The sequence below is a fragment of the Rhinoraja longicauda genome, chromosome 14 (assembly GCF_053455715.1).
Source record: "Rhinoraja longicauda isolate Sanriku21f chromosome 14, sRhiLon1.1, whole genome shotgun sequence".
NCBI classification, from domain to species: domain Eukaryota; kingdom Metazoa; phylum Chordata; class Chondrichthyes; order Rajiformes; family Arhynchobatidae; genus Rhinoraja; species Rhinoraja longicauda.
In genome coordinates, this window is record NC_135966.1 from 38845321 (window position 1) to 38872475 (window position 27155).

At 46.1% G+C, this 27155-nt stretch overlaps 1 protein-coding gene across 1 annotated transcript; it reads right to left on the bottom strand.

Annotated features, from left to right (window-relative positions):
• On the bottom strand, window positions 1–26223 carry LOC144599913 (uncharacterized). Its single transcript, XM_078411177.1, has 3 exons — window positions 25878–26223; window positions 1475–1578; window positions 1–570 (listed from the first exon to the last, which is right to left on the bottom strand). The coding sequence occupies exons 1-3, from the start codon at window positions 26140–26142 to the stop codon at window positions 460–462; spliced, it is 480 nt and encodes a 159-aa protein (XP_078267303.1). The 5' UTR covers window positions 26143–26223; the 3' UTR covers window positions 1–459.
• Window positions 26224–27155: the final 932 nt, after the last annotated feature.

A 27155-nucleotide genomic window follows, 5' to 3' on the forward strand; every position in this document is an offset into this window, starting at 1 on the left:
TTGTAAATAATCAGGCAGAAAATGCATTGCATTTAAAAGCTTGATGCTACAATTACGTTAAGTCTGAGCAGGTACAAAGGAGGAAAGCTACAAATTAGGTTGAAAGTAAAGAATTCCATTCCCAAAAATGCTACATTCTGCATTTCCAACTCTTCCTTTACATTCTCTGCAGTTAAATCAGTGTATTTACGCATTTTTTTGGCAAAGATGGCAAGTGAATCATTTTCACTTGAGGAGATTGTCTTTGCGAAGGGAAATAACCAACACCAGGACAGCGACTGTTGACATGTTCACTGTGGGATAGAACCGACTCCGGCAACATACCAAACAAGCACAAAGCAATGCACATAAATCCACAAATCTATTTCCAAAGGCTCCGTTTGGCTCAATTCTTTTTCTCCAGAAACACAAATTTCCTTGGGCATGAGCCTGATGGGCTGAATGGCCTCCTGCGCTGGGTCATTCATTCTGACCTCTCACATCAGGGGCAGAATTCAGGGTCTGCAATGCAACAGCTTCTTTTGAATCGTTTGTGACGTGTCCTGTAACTTCCCATGGATTTCTGCTGCACTGTATCAAACAAGAGCAACAAATATGCTTTTAAATAAAGAGTTTACCCTTCAATGATAAACAATAGACTGAAAGTGATAGGTAAGAGGTTGCAGATCAAGTTGGAAACATTTTCATGGCCATTTCATGTAAACAAAAACACACCAATATCATCATGAATATGTAATTTTGTTTTCAATTTTGTATTGATAAAGTCTTCTTTCAAATTTGATATCTTACAAAATTACAAGGTTAGATTGTAAAGAGGAATAGATACGTGAATGCCCAGAGTCATTTACCGAGGGTTGGGTATCAAGAATCAGAGGACATGGGTTTAAAGTGAGAGGAGAAAGATTTCATAGGAACCTCAGAGGCAATTTGTTTCAATCAGATGGTGAGAAGTTTCTGGAATGAACTGCCAGAGGAGATAGCTGAGAAGGGTTCTGTAACAGCATTTAAAAAACATTTGGACAAGTAAATGATAAGAAAAGGTTAAAGGGGTATTGGCCAAATGTGGGCAAATGTGACTAGCATAGATGGGGCATCCTGATTGGCATGATAGATTAGTTGCAGATGTGAGTGGAGAAATGACAGAAAATGTTTAATTCATGAAGTTTATAGATTGATTGTGGTAGAAACATTTATGATTGTGGCTTTTAACAGGCTTCCAGATAGGCACGTTCATATGCAGGGAATGGAGAGATTTGGATCATGAGCAGGCAAAAGGGATTAGTTTAATTTAACATCATGTTCAGCATAGACATTATGGGCCAAAGGGTCTATTTCTGTGTTGCACTGTTCTCTGCCAAACACTAAAATACAGATTGTTGCCACTCTAATATGTTCTGTGAACATCTATTTTCTCAATGTCAGAGACACCGCGCCATTGGTTTTTCATATATTGAAAAGCTCATGAAATTCTCACCCTGTGCGTCTTCCATGAATAACAAATTAGTCCAAGAGCAACGGCCAGTTTAATCGACAAGTAGCCCAGAACCGTGATGATCCAAATGTCTGGAAGTGCTCTCACTGTGAAGGACAAAGTTGATATTTTTAGTTTCATTCTCCATCTTGTTTCATAATTAAATACTCCTGTCTTTGATGTGACATCAAAACATTCTGAATTAGACACTGGGACACAGTGAGAAATATTGTGTCAAGAGTGAGAAATATTTGTGCTAATCCAGGGTACCTTTTATTTTTTGTCTATTACACCCGAGTACTTCCCTTTCATAATTTCTGTTTCATTACTTTTGGAACATTGTGAATAATTTTTGGGTGAATGAGATGTGTCTGAATATACACAAAATTGGTTGATCCGTTATCTAAACTGATGTGAACCAGGTGTTCAGTGCGGTGTCTACACAAGCGGGAGTGGATACAGACTCACAGCTGAGACTCTCCAGGTTCTGAATTCTCACTCTTGGCCCTATTGCCTGAGGAGCTATTAGAGCCAATAGAGTGATACAGCATGGACCAACTTGCCCATTGTGGCCAACATGTGTCAGCTACACTAGTCCCACCTGCCCGTGTTTGGTCCATATCTCTCCAGATCTGTCCTATCCATTACCTAGTGAGTTGTGGGGTTTCAAGAGAGGGTTAGATTTAGCTCTTTGGGACAAGAGAATCAAGGGATAAAGGGGAAAAAGCCAGAACAGGGTACTGATTTTGGATGATCAGGCATGATCATATGGAATGGCGTTGAAGGGCCGAATGGTCTATACCTGCACCTATTTTCCATGTTTCAATGTGAGAGACATGCCCATGCCACTCCCCCCCCCCCCCCCCCCCCCCACACACGCACGCACACACGCACACACACACTTGGGTTTATATAAAGAAATGTCCATTTTACAAAGGTGTAATTTTCCTTCAATTTTACCCTCATGCATGGGTTTGAAAGGTCTGTTTCTGTAACATGTGTACACAAAATGCTTTGTATTTTATTTTGTTTTATTCACTGATATAACATTATGCCATCAGTTTACAGGCTCCAGTGAATAATAATAATAATAATAATATTCATTTATTGTCATTGCAACGAGTACAACGAAATTAAAAAATAGCCAATCCTGATGGTGCGTACAAACATATATGCAATAAATGCAAAAACAAATAAATACATAAATACAATTATATTAAGTACAAGATTTTTTAACGGTGTTGCCTAGTGCAGAAGGTAGTGTTCAGTTCTCGTATGGCCCTGGGGTAAAAACTGTTCTTAAGTCTGTTTGTTCGGGATTTGATCGACCTGAAACGTCGACCAGAGGGCAGATGAACAAACAGACGGTGGCCGGGGTGGGATGGATCTTTTATTATTTTGCCTGCTCTACTGAGGCAGCGTAGGCTGAACAGGTGCTCCAGGGAGGGCAGTGAGCAGCCGATGATCTTCTGGGCCGTCGTGATGACCCTCTGAAGGGCCTTCCTGTCCTTTTCTGAGCAGCTGGCATACCATGTGGTTATACAGTATGCCAGCACACTCTCGATGGAGCAGCGATAGAAGGACATCATGAGCTTCTCCTGCAGGTTGGTTTTCCTGAGGATCCTCAGGAAGTGGAGTCTCTGCTGTGCCTTCTTTACTGTGGTGATGGTGTTGGTAGACCAGGTAAGATCCTCTGCGATGTGCGTACCCAGGAACCTGAAAGCGGGTACCCTTTCCACACAGACCCCATTGATGTAGAGTGGGTCGTATTCTACACTGGTTTTTCTGAAGTCAATTATAAGTTCCTTTGTTTTGGAGGAGTTCAGGACAAGATTGTTCACTGAACACCATGCTGCCAGCCTTTGGATTTCATCCCTATAGGCTGTCTCATCTCCTCCTGAGATGAGTCCAACCACAGTCGTGTCATCCGCGAACTTGATGATGGTGTTGGTGGGATGGGTGGGGGCGCAGTCGTGAGTGTAGAGGGAGTAAAGGATGGGGCTCAACACACAGCCCTGTGGTGAGCCGGTGCTCAGTGTAATGGTGGAGGAGAGGTGAGGGCCTATTTTGACGGTCTGGGGGCGGTTGGTCAGGATGTCCTTGATCCATTGGCAGATGGTTTGGGAAAATCCAAGGTCAGAAAGTTTGGTGACCAGTCTGCTCGGGATGACCGTGTTAAAGGCAGAGCTGAAGTCGAGGAAGAGCATCCTCACATAGCTCCCCTGGTGTTCAAGGTGGGTCAGTGCAGTGTGAAGAGCAGTGTCGATGGCATCCCCTGTAGACCTATTTGCTCTGTAGGCAAACTGGTATGGGTCGAAGGTGGGTGGGAGGCTGGCTTTGATGTGCTGCAGGACCAGTCTCTCGAAGCACTTTGTGATGACCGGTGTGAGTGCTACCGGACGGTAGTCGTTAAGGCCGCTGATGACAGACTTTTTCGGCAGTGGGATGATTGTGGCGGACTTCAGGCAGGGAGGGATGGTGGATTTTAAAAGGGACAGGTTGAAGATTTTTGTGAAGACCTCAGATAATTGGTCTGCACATTCCCTCAGCACTCTGCCCGTCACACCATCGGGGCCTGCAGCTTTCCTGGGATTCACTGCTCTGAGCACGCGCTTAACATCATACTCCTGCACAGTGAAGGTGTTGCTGTCAGGTGCTGGAGAGGGTGTTATGTCTGCCACTGTAGCTTTCACCTCGAAACGAGCAAAGAAACAGTTAAGTTCCTCTGCCAGCGAGGCGTCGCCGTCGGCAGTCGTGCGGTTGCTGGTCTTGTAGTTGGTGATGTGCTGGATGCCTTGCCATACCCGCCGTGGATCATTGTTGGTAAAGTGGTCCTCAATCTACCTCTTGTAGGACGCTTTGGCATCCTTGATGCCTCTCTTCAGGTTGGTTCTAGCAGCACTGTATAGAGCTCTATCACTAGACCTGAAGGCGGTGTTACGGTCCTTGAGGAGAGACCTGACATCCTTTGTCATCCAGGGCTTCTGATTGGGATACAACCGGATGCGTTTGTCGACGGTGACATTGTCAACACAGTTTTGGATGTAGCAAAGTACAGTTGATGTGTACTCCTCCAAGTCCTGATCCTCAAAAATATCCCAGTTGGTCCTTTCGAAGCAATCCTGCAGCTGCGAGGAAGCTCCTTCAGGCCATGTCTTAACAGTCTTTATGGTGACTGGAGCTTTCCTCCTGAGTGGGGTGTATGCTGGAGTTAAGAATATGGACAGGTGATCTGACTGCCCCAGGTGTGGTAGTGGTGCTGACCTGAAACCCTTCTTAATATTTGAATAAACCTTGTCTAGTGTGTTTTTCCCCCTGGTAGCACATCTTATGTGTTGTTCAAGTTTCGGGAGAACTGACTTTAGGTCTGCATGATTGAAGTCCCCGGCTATGATGTGGGCTGCTTCTGGATATGTGCTCTGTTGTGAGTTTATTGCACCGAGTAGGTAGCCTAAAGCTGTGCTAGCGTTAGCATTCGGTGGGATGTAGACTGCTGTTACTATAACCCCTGTAAATTCACGAGGAAGGTAAAAAGGCCTGCATTTAACTGTTAGGGACTCCAGATCAGGAGAACAATGGCTATCCATGATTTGGATGTTAGTGCACCAGTTGTTGTGCACGTAAATGCATAACCCCCCCCCCCTTGCTCTTACCGGAGTCGATGTTTCTGTCCCAACGAAACGCTGTACGACCGGCTAGCTCAATGGCTCCTTCTGGGATAAGTGGATGAAGCCATGTCTCTGTTACTAAGAGAATGCAACAGTCCTCCACGAGTTTGTTTGCTGATATCTGTAGTTTTAGTTCGTCCATTTTGTTGATGATGGATCTGGCGTTGGTGAGGAACATGCTGGGTAGCGGTGGTTTGTGTGGCTGTCTCTTTAGCTTGGCAAGTATACCGGACCGGCGTCCTCGCTTTTGCTTCCTGTTTCTCCTCCGCCTGCGACGCCTGTTCGCGCCGACATCTATCCACGGAGAGCCCGGTGTCCTGGCTATCTCTTCCGGTATATTTCGCGGGTGTGGAAATTCGCGCATAAGGTCCCGATTGCACTGGAATCCTATGATCAGAAGATCCTTGCGGTTGTAAGTAGGATTTGCCTGATCTGCCTGGTTTGCATGACTAAAATTGACTAACAGACATAACACAGATAACACACATAAAACGCACCGAAAGGGAGAGCTGTGAGCCGCTGCGTCCATGCGCGCCGCCAGCTTACACTTTGATCTGTAGCATTGGACATTGATGGAAATACAGGAGTCTTAAAATCAGAAATAGCTTTATTTTGGATTATGCAGGGAAAGATATAATTGTTACTTCTGTAGTAGTTGAAGGCTGTTATTGGTCCTTGTGAAATCTACAGTTCGAATTTTGTTTGGAAATGTCTGTAATATGAATTATTTACTACAGTCAAGGTGCAACTATGGTACCGGATGTGAGATTATTCAGGTGTCAAGCCTATTGAAGAAATTATCACTGAAATCATCAAACTTGGAATTGTATGCAGTGGGAATGTTTAGATTCACATGTAAAGATTGCACCCAAGAGAAGAATAAATATAAGTCTGAAGAAGGGTCTCGACCCAAAACGTCACCCATTCCTTCTCTCCTGAAATGCTGCCTGACCCGCTGAGTTACTCCAGCATTTTGTGATACCTTCGATTTGAACCAGCATCTGCAGTTATTTTCCTACATAAACATAAATCCAATCACCTTATAAAGTGAATGATTGTGTCCCCTCATGATCTTATACATCTTTATAATCTCATTCCTCACTCTCTTGCCCTCCACGGAATAATGTCCAAGCCTGACTACTTCTCCCTATAGCTCAGGACCTCTGGTCCAGACAACATCCTGATAAATCTTTGCTGCACTCCTTCCAGTTTAACAACACCTTCTCAATAGCAGAGTGACCAAAACTGAACACAATACTCCAAATACGGCCTCATTCACATCTTGTACAACTGTAACATAACATCCCAACTTCTATACTCAATATACTGACTGATACAATAGACAATAGACAATAGGTGCAGGAGTAGGCCATTCAGCCCTTCGAGCCAGCACCGCCATTCAATGCGATCATGGCTGATCCCTCTCAATCAGTACCCCGTTCCTGCCTTCTCCCCATACCCCCTCACTCCGCTATCCTTAAGAGCTCTATCCAGCTCTCTCTTGAAAGCATCCAACGAACTGGCCTCCACTGCCTTCTGAGGCAGAGAATTCCACACCTTCACCACCCTCTGACTGAAAAAGTTCTTCCTCATCTCCGTTCTAAATGGCCTACCCCTTATTCTCAAACTGTGGCCCCTTGTTCTGGACTCCCCCAACATTGGGAACATGTTATCTGCCTCTAATGTGTCCAATCCCCTAATTATCTTATATGTTTCAATAAGATCCCCCCTCATCCTTCTAAATTCCAGTGTATACAAGCCCAATCGCTCCAGCCTTTCAACATACGACAGTCCCGCCATTCCGGGAATTAACCTAGTGAACCTACGCTGCACGCCCTCCATAGCAAGAATATCCTTCCTCAAATTTGGAGACCAAAACTGCACACAGTACTCCAGGTGCGGTCTCACCAGGGCCCGGTACAACTGTAGAAGGACCTCTTTGCTCCTATACTCAACTCCTCTTGTTATGAAGGCCAACATTCCATTGGCTTTCTTCACTGCCTGCTGAACCTGCATGCTTCCTTTCATTGACTGATGCACTAGGACACTCAGATCTCGTTGAACTCCCCCTCCTCCTAACTTGACACCATTCAGATAATAATCTGCCTTTCTATTCTTACTTCCAAAGTGAATAACCTCACACTTATCTACATTAAACTGCATCTGCCATGTATCCGCCCACTCACACAACCTGTCCAAGTCACCCTGCAGCCTTATTGCATCTTCCTCACAATTCACACTACCCCCCAACTTAGTATCATCTGCAAATTTGCTAATGGTACTTTTAATCCCTTCGTCTAAGTCATTAATGTATATCGTAAATAGCTGGGGTCCCAGCACCGAACCTTGCGGTACCCCACTGGTCACTGCCTGCCATTCCGAAAGGGACCCATTTATCCCCACTCTTTGCTTTCTGTCTGTCAACCAATTTTCTATCCATGTCAGTACCCTACCCCCAATACCATGTGCCCTAATTTTGCCCACTAATCTCCTATGTGGGACCTTGTCGAAGGCTTTCTGAAAGTCGAGGTACACCACATCCACTGACTCTCCCTTGTCAATTTTCCTAGTTACATCCTCAAAAAATTCCAGTAGATTTGTCAAGCATGATTTCCCCTTCGTAAATCCATGCTGACTCGGAATGATCCCGTTACTGCTATCCAAATGCTCAGCAATTTCGTCTTTTATAATTGACTCCAGCATCTTCCCCACCACTGATGTCAGACTAACTGGTCTATAATTACCCGTTTTCTCTCTCCCTCCTTTCTTAAAAAGTGGGATAACATTTGCTATCCTCCAATCCACAGGAACTGATCCTGAATCTATAGAACATTGAAAAATGATCTCCAATGCTTCCACTATTTCTAGAGCCACCTCCTTAAGTACTCTGGGATGCAGACCATCAGGCCCTGGGGATTTATCAGCCTTCAGTCCCATCAGTCTACCCAAAACCATTTCCTGCCTAATGTGGATTTTCTTCAGTTCCTCCATCACCCTAGGTTCTCCGGCCCCTAGAACATTTGGGAGATTGTGTGTATCTTCCTCAGTGAAGACAGATCCAAAGTAACGGTTTAACTCGTCTGCCATTTCTTTGTTCCCCATAATAAATTCCCCTGCTTCTGTCTTCAAGGGACCCACATTTGCCTTGACTATTTTTTTCCTCTTCACGTACCTAAAAAAACTTTTGCTATCCTCCTTTATATTATTGGCTAGTTTACCCTCGTACCTCATCTTTTCTCCCCGTATTGCCTTTTTAGTTAACTTTTGTTGCTCTTTAAAAGAGTCCCAATCCTCTATCTTCCCACTCTTCTTTGCTATGTTATACTTCCTCTCCTTAATTTTTATGCTGTCCCTGACTTCCCTTGTCAGCCACAGGTGTCTCTTACTCCCCTTAGAGTCTTTCCACCTCTTTGGAATAAATTGATCCTGCAACCTCTGCATTATTCCCAGGAATACCTGCCATTGCTGTTCTACTGTCTTCCCTGCTAGGGCCTCCTTCCAATCAATTTTGGCCAGCTCCTGCCTCATGCCTCTGTAATCCCCTTTGCTATACTGTAATACCGACACTTCCGATTTTCCCTTCTGCCTTTCCATTTGCAGAGTAAAACTTATCATGTTGTGATCACTGCCTCCTAATGGCTCTTTTACCTCTAGTCCCCTTATCAGATCAGGATCATTACACAACACTAAATCCAGAATTGCCTTCTCCCTGGTAGGCTCCAGTACAAGCTGTTCTAAGAATCCATCTCGAAGGCACTCTACAAACTCTCTTTCCTGGGGTCCATTTCCAACCTGATTTTCCCAGTCTACCTGCATGTTGAAATCTCCCATAACCACCGTAGCATTACATTTTTGACACGCCAATTTTATCTCCTGATTCAACTTGCACCCTATGTCGAGGCTACTGTTTGGGGGCCTATAGATAACTCCCATTAGGGTCTTTTTACCCTTACAATTTCTCATTTCTATCCATACTGATTCAACATCTCCTGATTCTATGTCACCCCTTGCAAGGGAATGAATATCATTCCTTACCATCAGAGCAACCCCACCCCCTCTGCCCACCTGTCTGTCTTTTCTATACGTTGTGTACCCCTGAATATTCAGTTCCCAGCCCTGGTCCTCTTGTAGCCATGTCTCAGTGATCCCTACAACATCATACTTGCCCATGACTAACTGAGCCTCAAGCTCATCCACATTATTTTTTATACTACGCGCATTTAAGTACAACACTTTAACTTCTGTATTTACCTCCCCTCTCACATCGTTCACAATTGGCCCTGCCCTTAATTTCTTTTCCGCTCTAGAACTTCTGTTCCCATTCTTCCGAGAGTCTTTTGCAATATCTCCTGTATTCCCTTTTACCTCATCTTCATATTCACAATTTGTTAACCCCTCCCCCCCACTACTTAGTTTAAAGCCACAGGTGTCACACTAGCAAACCTGCCTGCCAGAATGTTTGTCCCCCTGCTGTTAAGATGCAACCCGTCCCTTTTGTACAAGTCACCCCTAGCCCAGAAGAGATCCCAGTGGTCCAGAAATCTAAATCCCTGCTCTCTGCACCAGCCCCTCAGCCATAAATTCATACCCTCTATCTCTCTGTTCCTGGCCTCACCAGCACGAGGTACCGGTAGCAGTCCAGAGATAACTACCTTCGACGTCCTACTTTTCAGTGCTTTTCCCAACTCTCTAAACTCCCGCTGTAGCACCTCCTTCCTCTTCCGCCCGACGTCATTCGTGCCCACGTGCACAACGACTTCAGGTTGATCGCCTTCCCTCACTAGGATTTTCTGAAGCCGGTCTGTGATGTGTTGAACCCTGGCACCAGGGAGGCAACAGACCATCCTCAAGTCCCTCCTGCTGCCACAGAATCTTCTGTCCGTCCCTCGGACTATGGAGTCACCGACCACTACGGCTCTTCCAGACTTCGGTCTCCCCTGTCGAGTATCCTTGCCAACAGGTCCGCCACTCGGACTGGAAACGTCTTCTGCCCCGACAGTTCCCAAGAGGGTATACCTATTTGCAATAGGCACAGCCACTGGGGTCTCCTGTAGTCCACGTCCACGTCCACTCCCCCCTGAAACAGTCTCCCACCTTCGCTCGACCTGGACCCTTGGCGTGACAGCCTCACAATAGGTCCTGTCGAGGAAACTCTCGCATTCTCGGATGGCCCTGAGGTCATCCAACTGCCTCTCCAACTCCACCACACGTCCCTTCGGGAGCTGCACCTGGACACAGTTCTTGCAGGTGTAGCTCCCAGAAGCTCCAGCGACGTCCCTGTCTTCCCACATCCTGCAGGAAACACACCGCACCAACTTTTCCGCCATCACCTTGTGCCTGTAACCAGCTCTGGCTTAAAACAATCGTATCCTCCTCAACTCAGCCTCCTCGCCGAAGACTCGCACTTTTCTCACTGGGCACTTTTCTCACTGGGCACTTTTCTCACTGGGCACTTTTCTCACTGGGCACTTTTCTCACTGGGCACTTTTCTCACTGGGCACTTTTCTCACTGGGCACTTTTCTCACTGGGCACTTTTCTCACTGGGCACTTTTCTCACTGGGCACTTTTCTCACTGGGCTGCACCTGAACAGGGCTGCACCCTTTTGCAAGTATTGCTTATATCACCAATTAAATTGCCTGATTGTCCAATTTACCTGACTTCTCACTTAAACTAGCACTTACTTTACTGCTCAGCCAACGGGCGTCCTTGCTCTGCTCCCGGACTTTTCAATACAATACAATACAATATATCTTTATTGTCATTGTACCCAGGGGTACAACGAGATTGGGAATGCGCCACCCATATGATGCAATAATTTAGGTAATTTAGACAGCAGCAACCCAACGAAACGAAACAGTTGTAACAGTTTTGGACAGGGTAAAGTGCAAGTTGATCTATGCGTTGTGGCCATACGGCTCAGCAGGACCGGTTCATAGCAGCTATGGCCCTGGGGATGAAGCTGTTCCTGAGTCTGGAGGTGCGGGCATAGAAGGCCTTGTATCGTCTGCCCGATGGAAGGAGTTCGAACAGACTGTTGCAGGGGTGTGAAGAGTCTTTGTGGATGCTTGTGGCTTTTCTGAGGCATCGTGTGTTGTAGATGCCCTCCAAGTCTGGTAGCTGTGTTCCGATGGCCCTCTGAGCTCTATGGACTACCCGCTGTAGAGCTTTCCTTTCTGCCTCCGTGCAGCTGAGGTACCACACAGGGATGCCATGCGTTAGGATGCTCTCTATGGTGCAGCGGTAGAAGGTCGTCAGCAGCTGTTGGGGTAGACCAGACTTTTTCAGTGTTCTTAAGTAGAACAGTCTTTGTTGTGCCTTCTTGACCAGCGCAGCAGTGTTATTGGACCATGTTAGGTCCTCCGAAATGTGAGTGCCCAGAAACTTGAAGCTGGACACTCTCTCCACACTGTCCCCGTTGATAGAGATCGGGGCATATTCCCCGTTATGTGACCTACGGAAGTTGATGATCAGCTCCTTGGTCTTGGTGGTATTTAGGGACAGGTTGTTATCCGAGCACCAGTCCGCCAGGTTCTGCACCTCCGCTCTATAGTTTGTTTCATCCCCGTTGGTGATCAGCCCGATCACCGTTGTGTCATCTGCAAACTTGAGAATGGTGTTGGTGTCGAATGCAGGAACACAGTCGTGTGTGAAGAGGGAGTAGAGCATGGGGCTCAGAACACAGCCCTGTGGTGTGCCGGTACTCAGGGTGATAGTGGAGGACAGGTGCGGGCCCATTCTCACTGCCTGCGGTCGTTCCAGCAGGAAGTCCAGGATCCAGTCACATAATGACGAGCTGAGGCCTAGCTGGTGGAGTTTGGTGATGAGCTTGGTGGGGTTGACCGTGTTGAAGGCGGAGCTATAGTCTATGAATAGCATCCTCACGTACGTGCCCTGTCTCTCTAGGTGAGTCAGGACAGTGTGAAGAGCCAGAGAGATGGTGTCCTCTGTGGATCTATTTGCCCTGTATGCAAATTAATGTGGGTCCAGTGAGTCAGGGATGCTGGATTTGATGTGTGAGAGGACCAGCCTCTCAAAGCACTTCATGACTATCGGCGTTAGGGCAACCGGGCGGTAGTCGTTCAGGTTGGAGATCTTTGCTTTTTTCGGCACCGGAACTATGATAGCTGACTTCAGGCACTTGGGGACCGTAGCCAGAGATAATGACAGGTTAAAGATCCTGGTGAATACCTCAGCCAGCTGTTCAGCACAGTCCTTCAGTACCCTTCCTTGAACTCCATCCGGTCCTGCAGCCTTGCGTGGGTTGACCCTTTGCAGAGTGCGTTGTACCTACTGTGTGCTCAGTTGCAAGACCTGTCCCACCGCCTGGGCTGGGGTTCTTTCACTCAAGGTGGTTTTGCCAGTTTCAAAGCGGGCAAAGAAGGTGTTAAGCTCGTTGGTCAGTGCCATATCAGTGTGGGGGCAGGCAGGGCTGCTCTTGTAGCCAGTGATGTCGCTGACACCCTGCCACATGCTTCTGGTGTCCGTGGTGTTGAAGTGGTCTTCCACCCGTTGCCTATGGGTGTCTTTGGCCCTTTTAATACCTTTGCTCAGGTGTGATCTGGCAACACTGTATGCTTAAGTGTCACCAGATTTAAAGGCATTGTTGCGTGCCCTCAGCAGGTTCTGTACCTCCTTGTTCATCCAGGGTTTCCGGATGCAGGCCAATGTACTGAAAGCTTTGACCAACCTATCTACTAGATCCCTCTGCTCTACAATACTCCCCAGGGCGATGCCTCAGGACAAAGGCCACTCACACTCTGGGCTGAGACTGAAATAATGGCTGGAAGAGAACTGTTCACAACTGGGTGTCTCATGGCTTCAATCATCAATCCTTTCTAACGAGGAGCACGAAACCTATAAATGCCAGAAACCCTCAACAGATCAGGCAGTGTCCATGGGAAGAGAAACTAATCAGAGTAGTTTATTGTCATTTACACCTCAGTGCAATAAAGTTCCTTGTTTGCACGCAGCTCATTGATTAAATAATACAACTGATATACCTGGTACAATGTTTGCAACGAGGAATGCCCAACATAGCACAATGGTGCAAAGATTGTAGAACAAACTGAAGTAGTGCAAAGTTAAATTTTCAGTCTGAAAATCCTCATCAGATTCTAACAAAGTATTTTCAATCAGAAACATTAATTGTGTTCCTCTTTCCACAGATGATCTCTGACCATTTGGAGGATTCCAGCTTTCTCTGATTTTATTTCAAATTTAAGCAGATGTATTTCTTTTTCTTTTTCTCAAGAAATAGAGCAGCCTATTGCTATCAGTGCAGCTGGAACACACTATTCTATTGCAATGCTGCAGAAAATTCCTTTGTGTGTCTCATACATAATCTTTCATTTCTTATAGTAAGTTTGTCTAGTGCATCAATGCCACACAGTTGCCAATCTGTTCACACACCCATTTACCCAAGGCTCCAGTACTTGCAGGACACCTCAGTTCAGAATGATAGGAACATTTCTCGGGAATGTTAGTGGAACTGCAGCCGGCTGTAGTTAGGCCAAAGGATGGGGGAGGTTTGTGCACCAGCACCCTGGAGGTCAAGGTTCAAAGTCACATCTGCCCCAGAGGAGTCTGATGGAAACAGTGATGACGACGCGTACATGGGAAGACTTCTACCTGTCTGACAGCATGGAAGAGATGTCGAGGAGTGTCAGGGATCCCATCTCCAACCTCCCACATGGATTTCTGCAGTGCCATTAGCACAGGTTTCCAATCCAAGGGTTGGGGACACAACAGTGGGAGTGGGCATGGGGGTGGCCTCTCCCTTGGTGCAGCGGCTGACGGAGCAGGGTCCTACTGTCACTGAGGCACAGGCAGAGGACAAGCAAAGTCTTCATTCCTCAGTGGAATGTTTATTTCTTCCACTCCAGTTTTAGTAGTTTCAGACTTCCCAGATGAGGCCAATGCAGGAAATATAGTTTCTTCCACAGAGAGGGGAGGAGGAGCTTGACAGGGTGAATGAGTGATTAGTTCGTGAGGAGTTGCACTCTTTCCATTGTTTATATAGGGCTTCTGTATACTTTCAATGCAAGGATCTAATGCTCTCAGTGCCATCCTGAATGATCTTTCTCAACTTTCAGCAGTTATGGGCTAGAGATTCCCAATAAGCAGTGAAAATGTTGCAATCATTTTAAGGCATCTTTGAACACATCCATGAATCTTTCCCTCCAACCATCTGGTGGTCTCTTTCCATGACTGATCACTGAATATAGTGTCTGTTTCAGGGTCTGCTGTTGGGCATGTGATCAACGTGACCTGCCCAACTGAACCAACTGAGTGTAGATCAGGACTCAGTGGAGATGCTGGTGTGGGAGAGGACAGCAGCATTGGTTTACTTCTCCTTCACGTGAATTTGGAGAATTTTGCAGAGGTGACCTTGGTGTTATCATTTTGAGGATGATCCTCATCTCCAACTACATCTGCACTAAACTTTATCTCCCTGCCCCACTGTACATCACTGGGCTATGAAATTAATCGTTGACAGTGACACCGTGAAAAACACGGAACAGTTCTCCTAGCTCAGGAGTAGCCTAACAGCAAAGGCAGACACATTCACCATTACCTTCAAATTGTCTATCAGTGACAAGTGACCCTTATCATATCATGTGCTTCTGAGTCTTAGACTATATACAATGGAAGTATCCACACAGACATGCAATGGACTCGAGATTTAAAAGTTATGCTAATCAATAAATAGACAATAGGAGCAGGAGTAGGCCATTTGGCCCTTCGAGCCAGCACCACCATTCAATGTGATCATGGCTGATCATTCTCAATCAGTACCCCGTTCCTTGAGTTCCAACCACACTAAATCATGAAATGTAACATATTAGGAGAAATAAATAACAGGTTTCTGTGGAGACTACAAAGAGCGGCAGATAAGACACTTACCATTGGACTGCAGAGAGCACAGTATTAAAGCCTTGGACATATTTTGATGAATCAAAGTACAGTTCCATTGGTCTTTGTCAGCATCAGCTTTTGGAATGATCATCTGTAAAGATTTCTTTTCCTTCACTGGCTCCTTGAAAACTTTCTCTCCCACTCTTTTGCCATCACCATTCATGCAAACAAGTCTCATTGACTCAGTGACCTCAGACTCAGAGCAGGTCAGGGTAACGTTTCCTCCCTCAGTTGTTACATTAGATTGTTCAACTGGGAAACAAGAATTTCACTGAGAATTAAAACAACAGCTGGGGTCTCTACCCAATGTGTTCTTAAACCATGATTCCTGTAGAACTAACCCAAAGGATCACTGGCATCAAATTTGAGAATGTTGCTCAAAAAACACCAATTTCCACAATGCTGCCACTGGACATAACATCCCACAGCCACGGATATTCCATCAATTTCAGCCTTTTCCATGCTTGAAGTTGACTTAAAAAAATAAACTGGAACTCCAGGGGCCAAGAGAAATTTGGAGATAGTTTTAGGAGCATCTGAGTGAGACTGAATGGTTCAGAATTGTTGCCATTACTATTATCCCAGGTTCCTCTGTGACCAGCACATAATAAACAATAGACAATAGGTGGAGGAGTAGGCCATTCGGCCCTTCGAGCCAGCACCACCATTCAATGTGATCATGGCTGATCATTCTCAATCAGTACCCCATTCCTTAGGCTCCAAACACACTAAATCATGAAATGTAACATATTAGGAGAAAGAAATAACAGGTTTCTGTGGAGACTACAAAGAGCAGCAGATAAGACACTTACCATTGGACTGCAGAGAGCACAGTATTAAAACCTTGGACATATTTTGATGAATCAAAGCACAGTTCCATTGGCCTTTGTCAGCATCAGCTTTTGGAATGATCATCTGTAAAGATTTTTTTTCCTTCACTGGCTCCTTGAAAATTTTCTCTCCCACTTTTTTGCCATCACCATTCATGCAAACAAGTCTCATTGACTCAGTGACCTCAGACTCAGAGCAGGTCAGGGTAACGTTTCCTCCCTCAGTTGTTACATTAGATTGTTCAACTGGGAAACAAGAATTTCACTGAGAATTAAAACAACAGCTGGGGTCTCTACCCAATGTGTTCTTAAACCATCATTCCTGTAGAACTAACCCAAAGGATCACTGGCATCAAATTTGAGAATGTTGCTCAGAAAGCACCAATTTCCACAATGCTGCCACTGGACACAACATCCCACAGCCACAGATATTCCATCAATTTCAGCCTTTCCCATGCTTGAAGTTGACTTTTAAAAAATAAACTGGAACTCCAGAGGCCAAGAGAAATTTGGAGATAGTTTTAGGAGCATCTGAGTGAGACCGAATGGTTCAGAATTGTTGCCATTATTATTGTCCCAGGTTCCTCTGTGACCAGCACATAATAGACAATAGACAATAGGTGCAGGAGTAGGCCATTCGGCCCTTCGAGCCAGCACCACCATTCAATGTGATCATGGTTGATCATTCTCAATCGGTACCCCGTTCCTGCCTTCTCCTCATACCCCCTGACTCCGCTATCCTTAAGAGCTCTATCTAGTTCTCTCTTGAATGCATTCAGAGAATTGGCCTCCACTGCCTTCTGAGGCAGAGAATTCCACAGATTTACAACTCTCTGACTGAAAAGGTTCCTCATCTCCGTTCTAAATGACCTACCCCTTATTCTTAAACAGTGTACCCCAGTTATCAGCGTAGAGTCATCGCCACAGAGTCATACTGGCCCTTTTGATGAGAAAAGTGGAGGGAGAGCTCAGTGTCCCAAAACATTATGAAGATAGGGCAGAGGAGGGAAGGTTTATTTGAGAACAGACAGCAGCCGTGTTCAATCTATGGCAACAAAGAGACAGAAGGTGATGATAGAGGGGTGTTTTTGCACCTGGAATCCTGTGACTAATGATGACCACAAGGATTGGTAATGGGACCCTGTTGTATGTAATCTACATGAATGTCTTAGAAATGGATATGGGAGGCAAGATCAATAAGTTCACAGATGACAGGAAGATTAGTGAAATTGTTGATAGTGTGGACAATGGTCTTATTCTGCAAAGAGATATCAATGTGTTGGTGAAAGGGGCTGAGAAATGAAAGATGGAGCTTAATTCAGACAATTGTGAGGTGATGTGTTCTGTGGTGTAAATGAGGCTGGGATGTACACCATGAATGGCAAGCTCTGACAAAGTCTTGAGAAACAGAGAGTCATTGGAGTACACAGTAGGTCATGAAATGAGATATATTAGAGAAAAGAAATAACATTACATTTCTGTGGAAATAATAAAGAGCAGAAGACAAGACACTTACCATTGTGCTGCAAAAAAATCAGTTCATACGGAATTAAAACCTTGAGAGTATTTTGATAAAACAAACCACAGGTCCATTTCCTTTTGTCTGCATCAGCGTTTGGAATGTTTAACTGCAAAGATATCTGCTCCTGCCTTAGCTCCTTGAAAGATTTATCTTCCACGACTTTGCCATCACCATTGAACCAAACAAGTCTCATTGACTCGGTGACCTTTGACACGGAGCAGATCAGGGTAACGTTTCTTCCCTCAGTCCTTGCATTAGATTCTTCAGCTGGGAAACAAGAAATTCACTGGGAATTAAAACAACAGCTGGGGTTTCTACCCAACGTTTTCTTAAACCCCGATGCCTGGAGAACTATCCCAAAGGATCACTGACAATCTTCTACGCCAACTTTGAGAACGTTGCTGAATAAGCAATTCCCACAATGGTGCCACTGCCCACAGTGCTGGACACAACACCGCACTACCCACAGTGCTTGACACAACACCCTGTGAGAGAGGGGTAAAAAGGGATAATTGATTTAGACTAAGGATCCTGAGAAATAGCTGACTCGACCATGCTCGACTAAAAAAAAAAGGGACCCTGAGAAATAACTGACCAGACAGTGCTCGGCTAGAGAAAATAAACCGCAAGAACAAATGGTGACAGTCCAAGGACAAGTGTTAGAAGATAATCAGAGAACTGGGAGGAAGGCCAAAATAATCAGAGAACTAGGGGAGAGGAAGGGCATGAACTACTCTGTACTGCGCTTGCCTAATGAAATAAATGAATATTACTGTATGATGTGGAAGGCAACAGGGGCGGTGATGGTAGATTGTGCACCTCAGTGCTCCGATTGGAAGGAGCCCGAAGGGGAGGAATTAAAGGTGTAACAATTGTAAAATGAAGTGAATAAAAAGAAGGGATTTTCCCGACCTCGGTGTGTCTCGACAGGGGAGACACCCAACTCTGCAGACTTGCAAATAAAATACTTGTTTCTCTAGATTGTCTCGAGCATCGTGATTGTGAGCACTCACATTTGCATCTCACAGCTTGGGGGCTCGTCCGGGATCGCCACTCCGGCCTGCTGACGGGAGTATACGGAAGAAGGGACGGTGCACCCCGCTGAGTTCAGCGGTCTCAGACTCCTTGCTTGCCGTCAGCGGTTTGAGCGAGTGATACCTGGACCAGAGACTCGAGAAACAAGTGGGAGGAGCAGGAAATCGCGAGTGATTCTTGTGCACAGGACCCGGGTAAGAAAACTGACTATTAAGTACTACTCGGGCGATTACAGCTAAGATCGGAGGGGAATTCCGATCGGGAGGATAAAAGATCGGAGGGGAATTCCGATCGGGAGGATAAAAGATCGGAGGGGAATTCCGATCGGGAGGATGGGCAGTGAAAACGGAAAGCCCAAAAAGGAGGGGAAGGGCGGTAAGCCCAACCCCCGCATTCCGCCTGATAGACCGTTGGGGCGAATGTTGAGCCATTGGGGGCAGGGAAAAACCCAGGGATTGGAGAAAACAAAAATGATTCAACTCTGTTATTTTGAGTGGCAGAAATACCCGATCAAAGGGAGTTCAGTCTGGTGGCCACGACTGGGCTCCGATGAGGATTGAATACGGCAGGCATTAAATTTGTTTGTTAATTCAAAAGCTTCCCCTAATCTGGAGGAAAGTTGTTATGCTTGTAAGGGGAAAGCGAAGAATAAATCCTGAAAGAATCGCTGGAATCACAGGCTTGCCGATGCCTCGGAATAAATATTAAAGGAATATAGTAGAACTATAGAAGATAGAAATAGCGTAATAGGTAGCATAGTGACTATAGAGACGGAACGGAGTGAGAACAAGGACTGCATTTAAACTGACTGGCCAAGTGCACTAACATAACATAAGACGAATACAATGAATAAAATAACTGCAGTTGAACTACTAAGTAGGAAGTTCCCCGTATCCAAAGAGGATATTAAAAAAAACACTGAGAAATGGAAAAAAAAAGACAAAAAAATTGGTTACGAAATGGCCCACGGAATGATATAAATTTTGATATAAATTTTGATATAAATTTTGATATATTTATATTTTGATATAAACATGTGTGATGAAATGGGAGTGTTAATTAAGAACTATAAGCCTAAGGATAAATCAGAAACCCGAGTAACGAAAAAGGAAAACGAACTAGACGTACTTAAATTGTTTAGAATAGGAGTGAAAGACCCCCAAAACAGCATGAAAGTCAGGAGCTTCAGGAGAAAAAATCAACTCAGGGCCTATGGGACCCTGGGTATCCCCCTCCCTATTCCGGCCAGGACAGAACAAAGCAATGCCCTTTGGTAAAAGGGAATAGTGGAGATAGAGGGAGAAGTCACAAATTGGAACGATGAACAAGACATAAAGGAATATAGACAGAGAAGGGGGCAGCGAGAAAAGGAAAGGATGAAGCAAGAAGCACGGGAACTAGAAGCAGACATCAAAAGGCTGCAGGACCTCAGGGACCTCAAGGACAGAAAGATTTATGGGACCCGTCAGGCAGCAAATGAGGAGTATGAGGGAGACAGCAACACAGAAACACAGGCGAGTAATCAGCAGGCATCAGAGAGAAGGCAAAATTGTGAGAATGAAGCAGAATTAGAAAGTGATGGGGAAAGAACAAGGGAGTGTAGAAGGGAAATAGAGGCATCCATAAAGCGCTTAGAGATAGAGATAAGGGAGATGGAAAAATATATGGAAAGAAAAGAAAGGAAAGCCAGGGGTACGCCCAGAGAAGAATGAGGTGGGAAAGTATACAGATAGAACCACAACAGGAGATGGTGAACGAGAGACAGGAGCTGAGGGGGAGAATGATGCCATTACTTTTGAAAAAGGCAGGACAAACCCAGTATATTCCTTGGGCGACCCAAGACCGAGAGGGGCTGAGAAACGCCTTGCCCAACATCTGTTTGTAAATGCGGAAAATGGGATAGCCTTCGGGGTATTGACTCAAAGGAGGGGGGGAAACCGGCAGCCCGTGGCATTTTTATCAAAAATATTGGACCCAGTGTCACGAGGATGGCCTGTCTGTATACAGGCAGTGGCAGCCACAGCGGTCCTAGTAGAGGAGAGCAGGAAATTGACCTTCGGGGGGTTTTGGTGGTCTCCACCCCACATACGGTGAGAACAATATTGGCTCAGAAATCCAACAGCTGGTTAACGGACTTTAGAATTTTAAAATATGAAGCTATCCTGATGGAAAAGGACGATTTGACCATGATTACAGGCAAAAATTGAAACCCATCTCAGTTTCTGTACCCGCCCGAAGAAAGAGATAACGAGACAGGGAAGCCAGAACACTGCTGTAGTGATATAATAGAATTACAGACCAAGAGTAGGGAAGACCTGGAGGAACAGCCTCTTGCCGAGGGAAGCCGGTGATTTATAGACGGGTCCTTCAGATGTATAGATGGAAAAAGACATAATGGATACGGTATAGTGAATGGGGAAACTATGGAGGAAATTGAAAGCGGCAGGCTGCCTGGTAGTTGGTCAGCCCAATCTTGTGAGTTATACGCATTAATGAGAGCTTTGGAACTATTGGAGGGAAAGGAAGGAACAGTGTATACAGACTCAAAATACGCCTTTGGGGTAGTACACACCTTTGGGAAGATCTGGAAAGAGCGAGGAATGATAACAGCACGGGGGAAAGAATTAGCGCATGAGCAATTGATAGGACGGACACTGGAGGCCTTGCAGAAACCAGAACGGGTAGCCATAGCACATGTGTCAGGGCATCAGAAGGGTAACACCCTGGAAGCCCGAGGAAATAGGGCAGCGGATGAGGTGGCAAAGAGAGCAGCCACAGATCAGACGGTAGAAATGATGTCACTGATACCTTTAAGGGAACCCGAGGAAAAGATACCTATCTTTGGTGAAAAAGAGCAGGAAATGGGAAATGGTGGACACCGGATGGAAAGCAGCTATTGAACAAAGAAATTATAAGGGAGTTATTAGGGAGGCTGCACGGGCAAAGCCATTGGGGAACCCAAGCCCTCTGTGATACCCTCCTCAGGACCTACGCTTGCCATGGGATGTATACCATGGCCAAACAAGTCATAGGGGGTTGTGTAATATGTCAGCGAATCAACAAAAAAATCATGAGAGCAGTCCCAGGAGGAGGACAACCATTAGCAATAAGACCCTTCCAAAGAATACAGATAGACTTCACCGAGTTGCCCCAAATACAGAGATGGAAATACCTGTTAGTGGTAGTGGACCATTTCACTAGATGGGTAGAAGCACTCCCTACAGTAACTGCCACCTCACAGTCGGTAGCCAAGGTATTATTGGAGCAAATTATACCCAGATATGGGATTGTGGAAACAATAGACTCGGATAGAGGGACCCATTTTGCCTCCAAAACACATAAAATGATATGTGAAGCATTAGGGATTGAATGGAAATTGCGGCATCCCCAGAGTTCCGGAAAGGTGGAAAGAATGAATGGCACCTTTAAGACCCAAATCACCAAGTTAATAGAGGAAACGAGACTCCCCTGGACTAAGTGCCTTCCGATAGCCTTGTTAAGAATCCGAACGGCACCTCGGAAAGACATAGGGGTATCACCATATGAGATGTTATTCGGGCTCCCGTACTTAGGAAAGATAGAAGGGGTCCCAACAATACCAGGGAACGACGTGTTCCTAAGGAACTATTTACTGGCAGTATCCCAATCTCTTGCAGAACTAAAAACTAAAGGATTACTGGCCCAGAGCCCGCCACTGGATTTTCCGATTCACTCAGTCAAGGCTGGAGACTGGGTACTAATAAAAATGTGGAAGGAAGAAAAGTTGCAACCTAGGTGGACTGGACCCTACCTTGTGTTATTAACCACCGAGACAGCAGTACGAACAAAAGAAAAAGGGTGGACACACGCAAGTCGATTTAAGGGTCCCGTGGAGGCCCCACCAGACAATATCAGCCCGTGGACGGTACGTGGAGGAAAGGAGCCATTGACTTTGGTATCCACCAAAACCCCGGACGGAAAATGAAGACTTCGTGCTGGTGGATCGGGTGCTGGGTGGTTACCCAGCTTGTGAGTAATGTAGCATGTATAAAAATCACTATACCACAGTATAGAAGGGCCACCACCATCCCATTTGATGTATGTAAAGGAAAATCATGGTGTGGTTATAGAATGTATGTATGCACCCACCCCTGTAAAAATTGGCGCAAGGTATTCACTTCATCCAGAGAAGATTGGCAAAAGTCCACCTATCAAACTGATAGGTGGAGAGTATATCAAAACCCAAACAAGGGATTGCCAGGACGTGTATATGTAAGCATACAGAGGGTTCAAATAAAGGAAAGTGGTAGGTATTGGATATGTGCAGATAGAACAGGGAAGGACGCATGCCTGAGGTTTGAAATAGAGGTAGAACGGGACGGATATATAGTAAAATATGAGGATAAGGGAGAAATGTTCCAGATAGATGACAGTCAGAGTAGGGATCCCTTGGCAACCCCAGCACCACCGGTAGTCAGCAATGTCACCACGGAATATGAGCCTAAGGATTTGAAGATAATGATAGTAACAGGAGAAATAGAATTAATGCAATTGTATGGGGAGGGAATACCAACAGGGGAAAAGGGAACCAACTCCTGGCTTACCTGGATGATGTACACGGCCAGAAGTATGTAACAAACCAATTGCTACGCCTGCGCCGGAGCTAAGCCTCAGCTGGTCCCAGTACCATTTCCCCTGAATTGGAGTAGGACACCTGGGGCTATGTCAGGTATACTACAACTATTCACGAATCCCATACTACCAAAGAATGAGACCTGCCAGAGCTACCATTACCTATTCCCGGCTAGCAACAACAACACGAAGGGCCAAAGGAAAGACCCTCGACCTCCCCCATTCACCATTCCCCTCGGGGAGGATTTGAGTGCTATACAAGATATAACCCAGATGGACAGGAAATGGGGGAGGTGCTAAACTGCAATCAGACGTATAACATAACAGCTGAGGAACAGGGGTCACTGTTCAGTAGCTCCTGGCTGATAAAGCAGATAGTCAGTAGAGCCGATGTCTGGTGGTGGTGCGGAGAGGATACCCTATGGCCCCGGCTACCAGGGTCATGGACAGGAACCTGTACCCTTACACAACTAATGATGCCCTTCACCATAGCAGTAGAGCATGCGGTCAAAATCAATGAAGGAGGCCGACGACAAAGGAGAGAGGTGAGAGGATCATTCGACACACACATCTATATAGATGCAATAGGGGTGCCAAGAGGGGTACCCGATGAATTCAAAGCCAGAAACCAGATAGCTGCTGGCTTTGAGTCCATACTCTTCTGGTGGTCCACAATTAATAAAAATGTGGACTGGATCAACTACCTATACTACAATCAATAACGCTTTATAAATTACACTCGAGATGCGGTTGAAGGATTAGCGGAACAACTGACAGCTACCAGCCTAATGGCCTGGCAAAATCGCATGGCCTTGGACATGCTACTGGCTGAGAAAGGGGGGGGGTGTGCGTAATGTTTGGGGAACAATGTTGCACCTTCATCTCCAACAACACTGCTCCTGATGGGTCCGTGTCAAGGGCCCTAGCAAGTCTCACCTCCCTGTCTATCGAATTGGCCGAGAACTCAGGAGTAGACACCTCCTGGACCAAGTTTCTAGACTCCTGGTTTGGGAAATGGAAGCACATCTTTACATCAGCCCTAACATCAGTGATAGTTATGATGGGGTTGCTGTGTCTATTCGGATGTTGCATCATTCTCTGCATACGGGGGTTGTCTCAGCGATTGATAGAGGCAGCTCTGACAAAGAACGACATCGCCATGATGGCCTTTAGAATACAGCATGACCAGCATGAGGAATATAGAGAGGCAAAGACTCTGCTGCTAGCACTAGAAAAGGAGGAAATAGTATAAATCAAAGTAGCGTGAGAGAGGGGTAAAAAGGGATAATTGATTTAGACTAAGGATCCTGAGAAATAGCTGACTCGACCATGCTCGACTAAAAAAAAAAGGGACCCTGAGAAATAACTGACCAGACCGTGCTCGGCTAGAGAAAATAAACCGCAAGAACAAATGGTGACAGTCCAAGGACAAGTGTTAGAAGATAATCAGAGAACTGGGAGGAAGGCCAAAATAATCAGAGAACTAGGGGAGAGGAAGGGCATGAACTACTCTGTACTGCGCTTGCCTAATGAAATAAATGAATATTACTGTATGATGTGGAAGGCAACAGGGGCGGTGATGGTAGATTGTGCACCTCAGTGCTCCGATTGGAAGGAGCCCGAAGGGGAGGAATTAAAGGTGTAACAATTGTAAAATGAAGTGAATAAAAAGAAGGGATTTTCCCGACCTCGGTGTGTCTCGACAGGGGAGACACCCAACTCTGCAGACTTGCAAATAAAATACTTGTTTATCTAGATTGTCTCGAGCATCGTGATTGTGAGCACTCACATTTGCATCTCACAAACCCACTGCCCAGTGCTGGACACACCCCCCACTGCCCAGTGCTGGACACAACACCCCACTGCCCACAGTGCTGGACACAACACCCCACTGCCCACAGTGTTGGACACAACACCCCACTGCCCACAGTGCTGGACACAACACCCCACTGCCCAGTGTTGGACACAACACCCCACTGCCCACAGTGTTGGACACAACACCCCACTGCCCAGTGTTGGACACAACACCCCACTGCCCAGTGTTGGACACAACACCCCACTGCCCACAGTGTTGGACACAACACCCCACTGCCCAGTGTTGGACACAATACCCCACTGCCCACAGTGTTGGACACAACACCCCACTGCCCACAGTGCTGGACACAACACCCCACTGCCCAGTGTTGGACACAACACCCCACTGCCCAGTGTTGGACACAACACCCCACTGCCCACAGTGTTGGACACAACACCCCACTGCCCAGTGTTGGACACAACACCCCACTGCCACTGTTATTCCATGAATTGCACCCTTTTTCATGCGTCAAGACGGTTTCAAAAATAAAAAGAGAACTTCAAGGGGCAAAGAGGAATATGGGGGTCATTTTAGGAGCATCTGAGTGAGATGCTCAGAATGGTGACCACTGGAGGCTCATTCTTTGTTGAAGAAGTTTATTGCGACAGCAACATTCGATTACAAAGTATAACGAACGAGATTACAGACAACCATTAATTCTAACTGTTCACTTCGAAGAACTCTCCCAACTGACTGGTTTTGGGCGCCAAAACCACACGTGACGTCGCTGTCCAATCAGCGGGCTCAACTCCCTGGACCAATCCCTACCGTCGCACTCACACGTGACCTTGCTGGCCAATCTGAGGGTTCGACTCCTAGGACTAATCTCTATGGTCGCTACACCACTATTGTTGTCATTTATTCGCTGCATCAGACGGTTCAGCGCTGACTGTGGAAAGAATGTTTAAGAATTCATGTTTAAAGAATGAGTTCATCAGTGAAAACACTGGCAGCATTCTGTCTCCTACCTTTCACTGTGATGAGATCAACGGTGAGAAATGGAGATCTGCCCTCATCCTTCACTGATGCACCTTTTACAATAAAACACCTGTAACATCCGGCATCTTGAAACAAAACGGGGACAATCCTCACACTGAAATCCTTGCCATCGAAGGGTTTCGCTGAGGTCACCAGGCGATTCCCGAAGTCGGCCCCTTCGACATTGATGGGCTGAGAGGCTGTTGCAGTTGCTATTACGTTGTATCGTTGAAGGCGACGAGATGTCCAGGCCATGGCAGTGTCGGGATCCCCATGAGTATTATAGCAAACCAGGTGAAGTTCACTGTGGTCTGTGCTGGAGCGGTAAACCGTGTATCTCTGTCTATATAAATCTGTATCAGAGAGACAGAGGATAACTCCTTTCAGTTTTACAGTTACTGTGGCACAGAGAGATTCTCAACCCCATTCTGATAAATATTTGCGGTGGTTTGTTCAGCTGATCAAGCTTCAAATGCAAATGAATTTTGCTCCAAAACTCATCAAATCTTTATATAAATAATATTTACTGTAATGTAGTAAATTGCAGTAAAGCATGAACTGTCCTGGAATCTCCCGGGATGGGATGAAACCTCCCGGAGACTCCCGAGAGCGGCCCGGGAGGTGAATCTCTGTCGGTCTGCAGGAGGTGCAGGTTCAGACTGCGGACAGAAGCAGCCCAGAGGACGCCAGCGCTGGGACTGACCCGCACAGGTTGACAGTTCAAGTGGGCCGGGTCTTCCCGTCCCTTCATTCCCATTATTCCCACCATCCCTCTCCCATTCACACCCATTGATTCCCTGCCCTTTGCCTCTTCCCCGGGTCCTGCTCCCAGCTGAATGCTGATCTGAAGCCCGAGTCTGCAGCAGCTGCAATCGCTTCAAACAGCAGCAGGACTCGGAGACAAGGGTCAGTGAGGGGAGAGCGGACGGGTTGTTGTTCAGTGCTGATGTGTGCACCGGGACCCCCAGTGTGAGTGTGAGCAGCAAGTGCTGGCGGTTGTCATGGTGACTACACTTTCTATCTGACACTTTGACGTGAGTCCTGTATCAGTATCTCAGTCTCAGATACTGGAGCATTGATGGCAAGTTAAACTGACAAAATACTTTACTGAACAATAGTTACAGAAAGATATCATCCCTCCTGTGCGGTGTGTCTGTCACACAGAGACAAGCAGGCAGCTGCTCCACAGAGAGAGACTTTCTGGAAACTTCTCCCTGATCATTGCAGCATTTTATACACGAGAGCAGTTGGTCACTGTCCACAGTTCA

Excerpts from the sequence above, each read along its gene's own strand:
- LOC144599913 (XM_078411177.1), bottom strand. The coding sequence starts at position 26,142 with ATGGCCTGGACATCTCGTCGCCTTCAACGATACAACGTAATAGCAACT. Across the intron at positions 1,579-25,877 it reads TGATCTCATCACAGTGAAAG|TGAGAGCACTTCCAGACATT; the intron begins GTAGGAGACAGA and ends TGTCCTTCACAG. Across the intron at positions 571-1,474 it reads ATTCATGGAAGACGCACAGG|TGCAGCAGAAATCCATGGGA; the intron begins GTGAGAATTTCA and ends TGTTTGATACAG.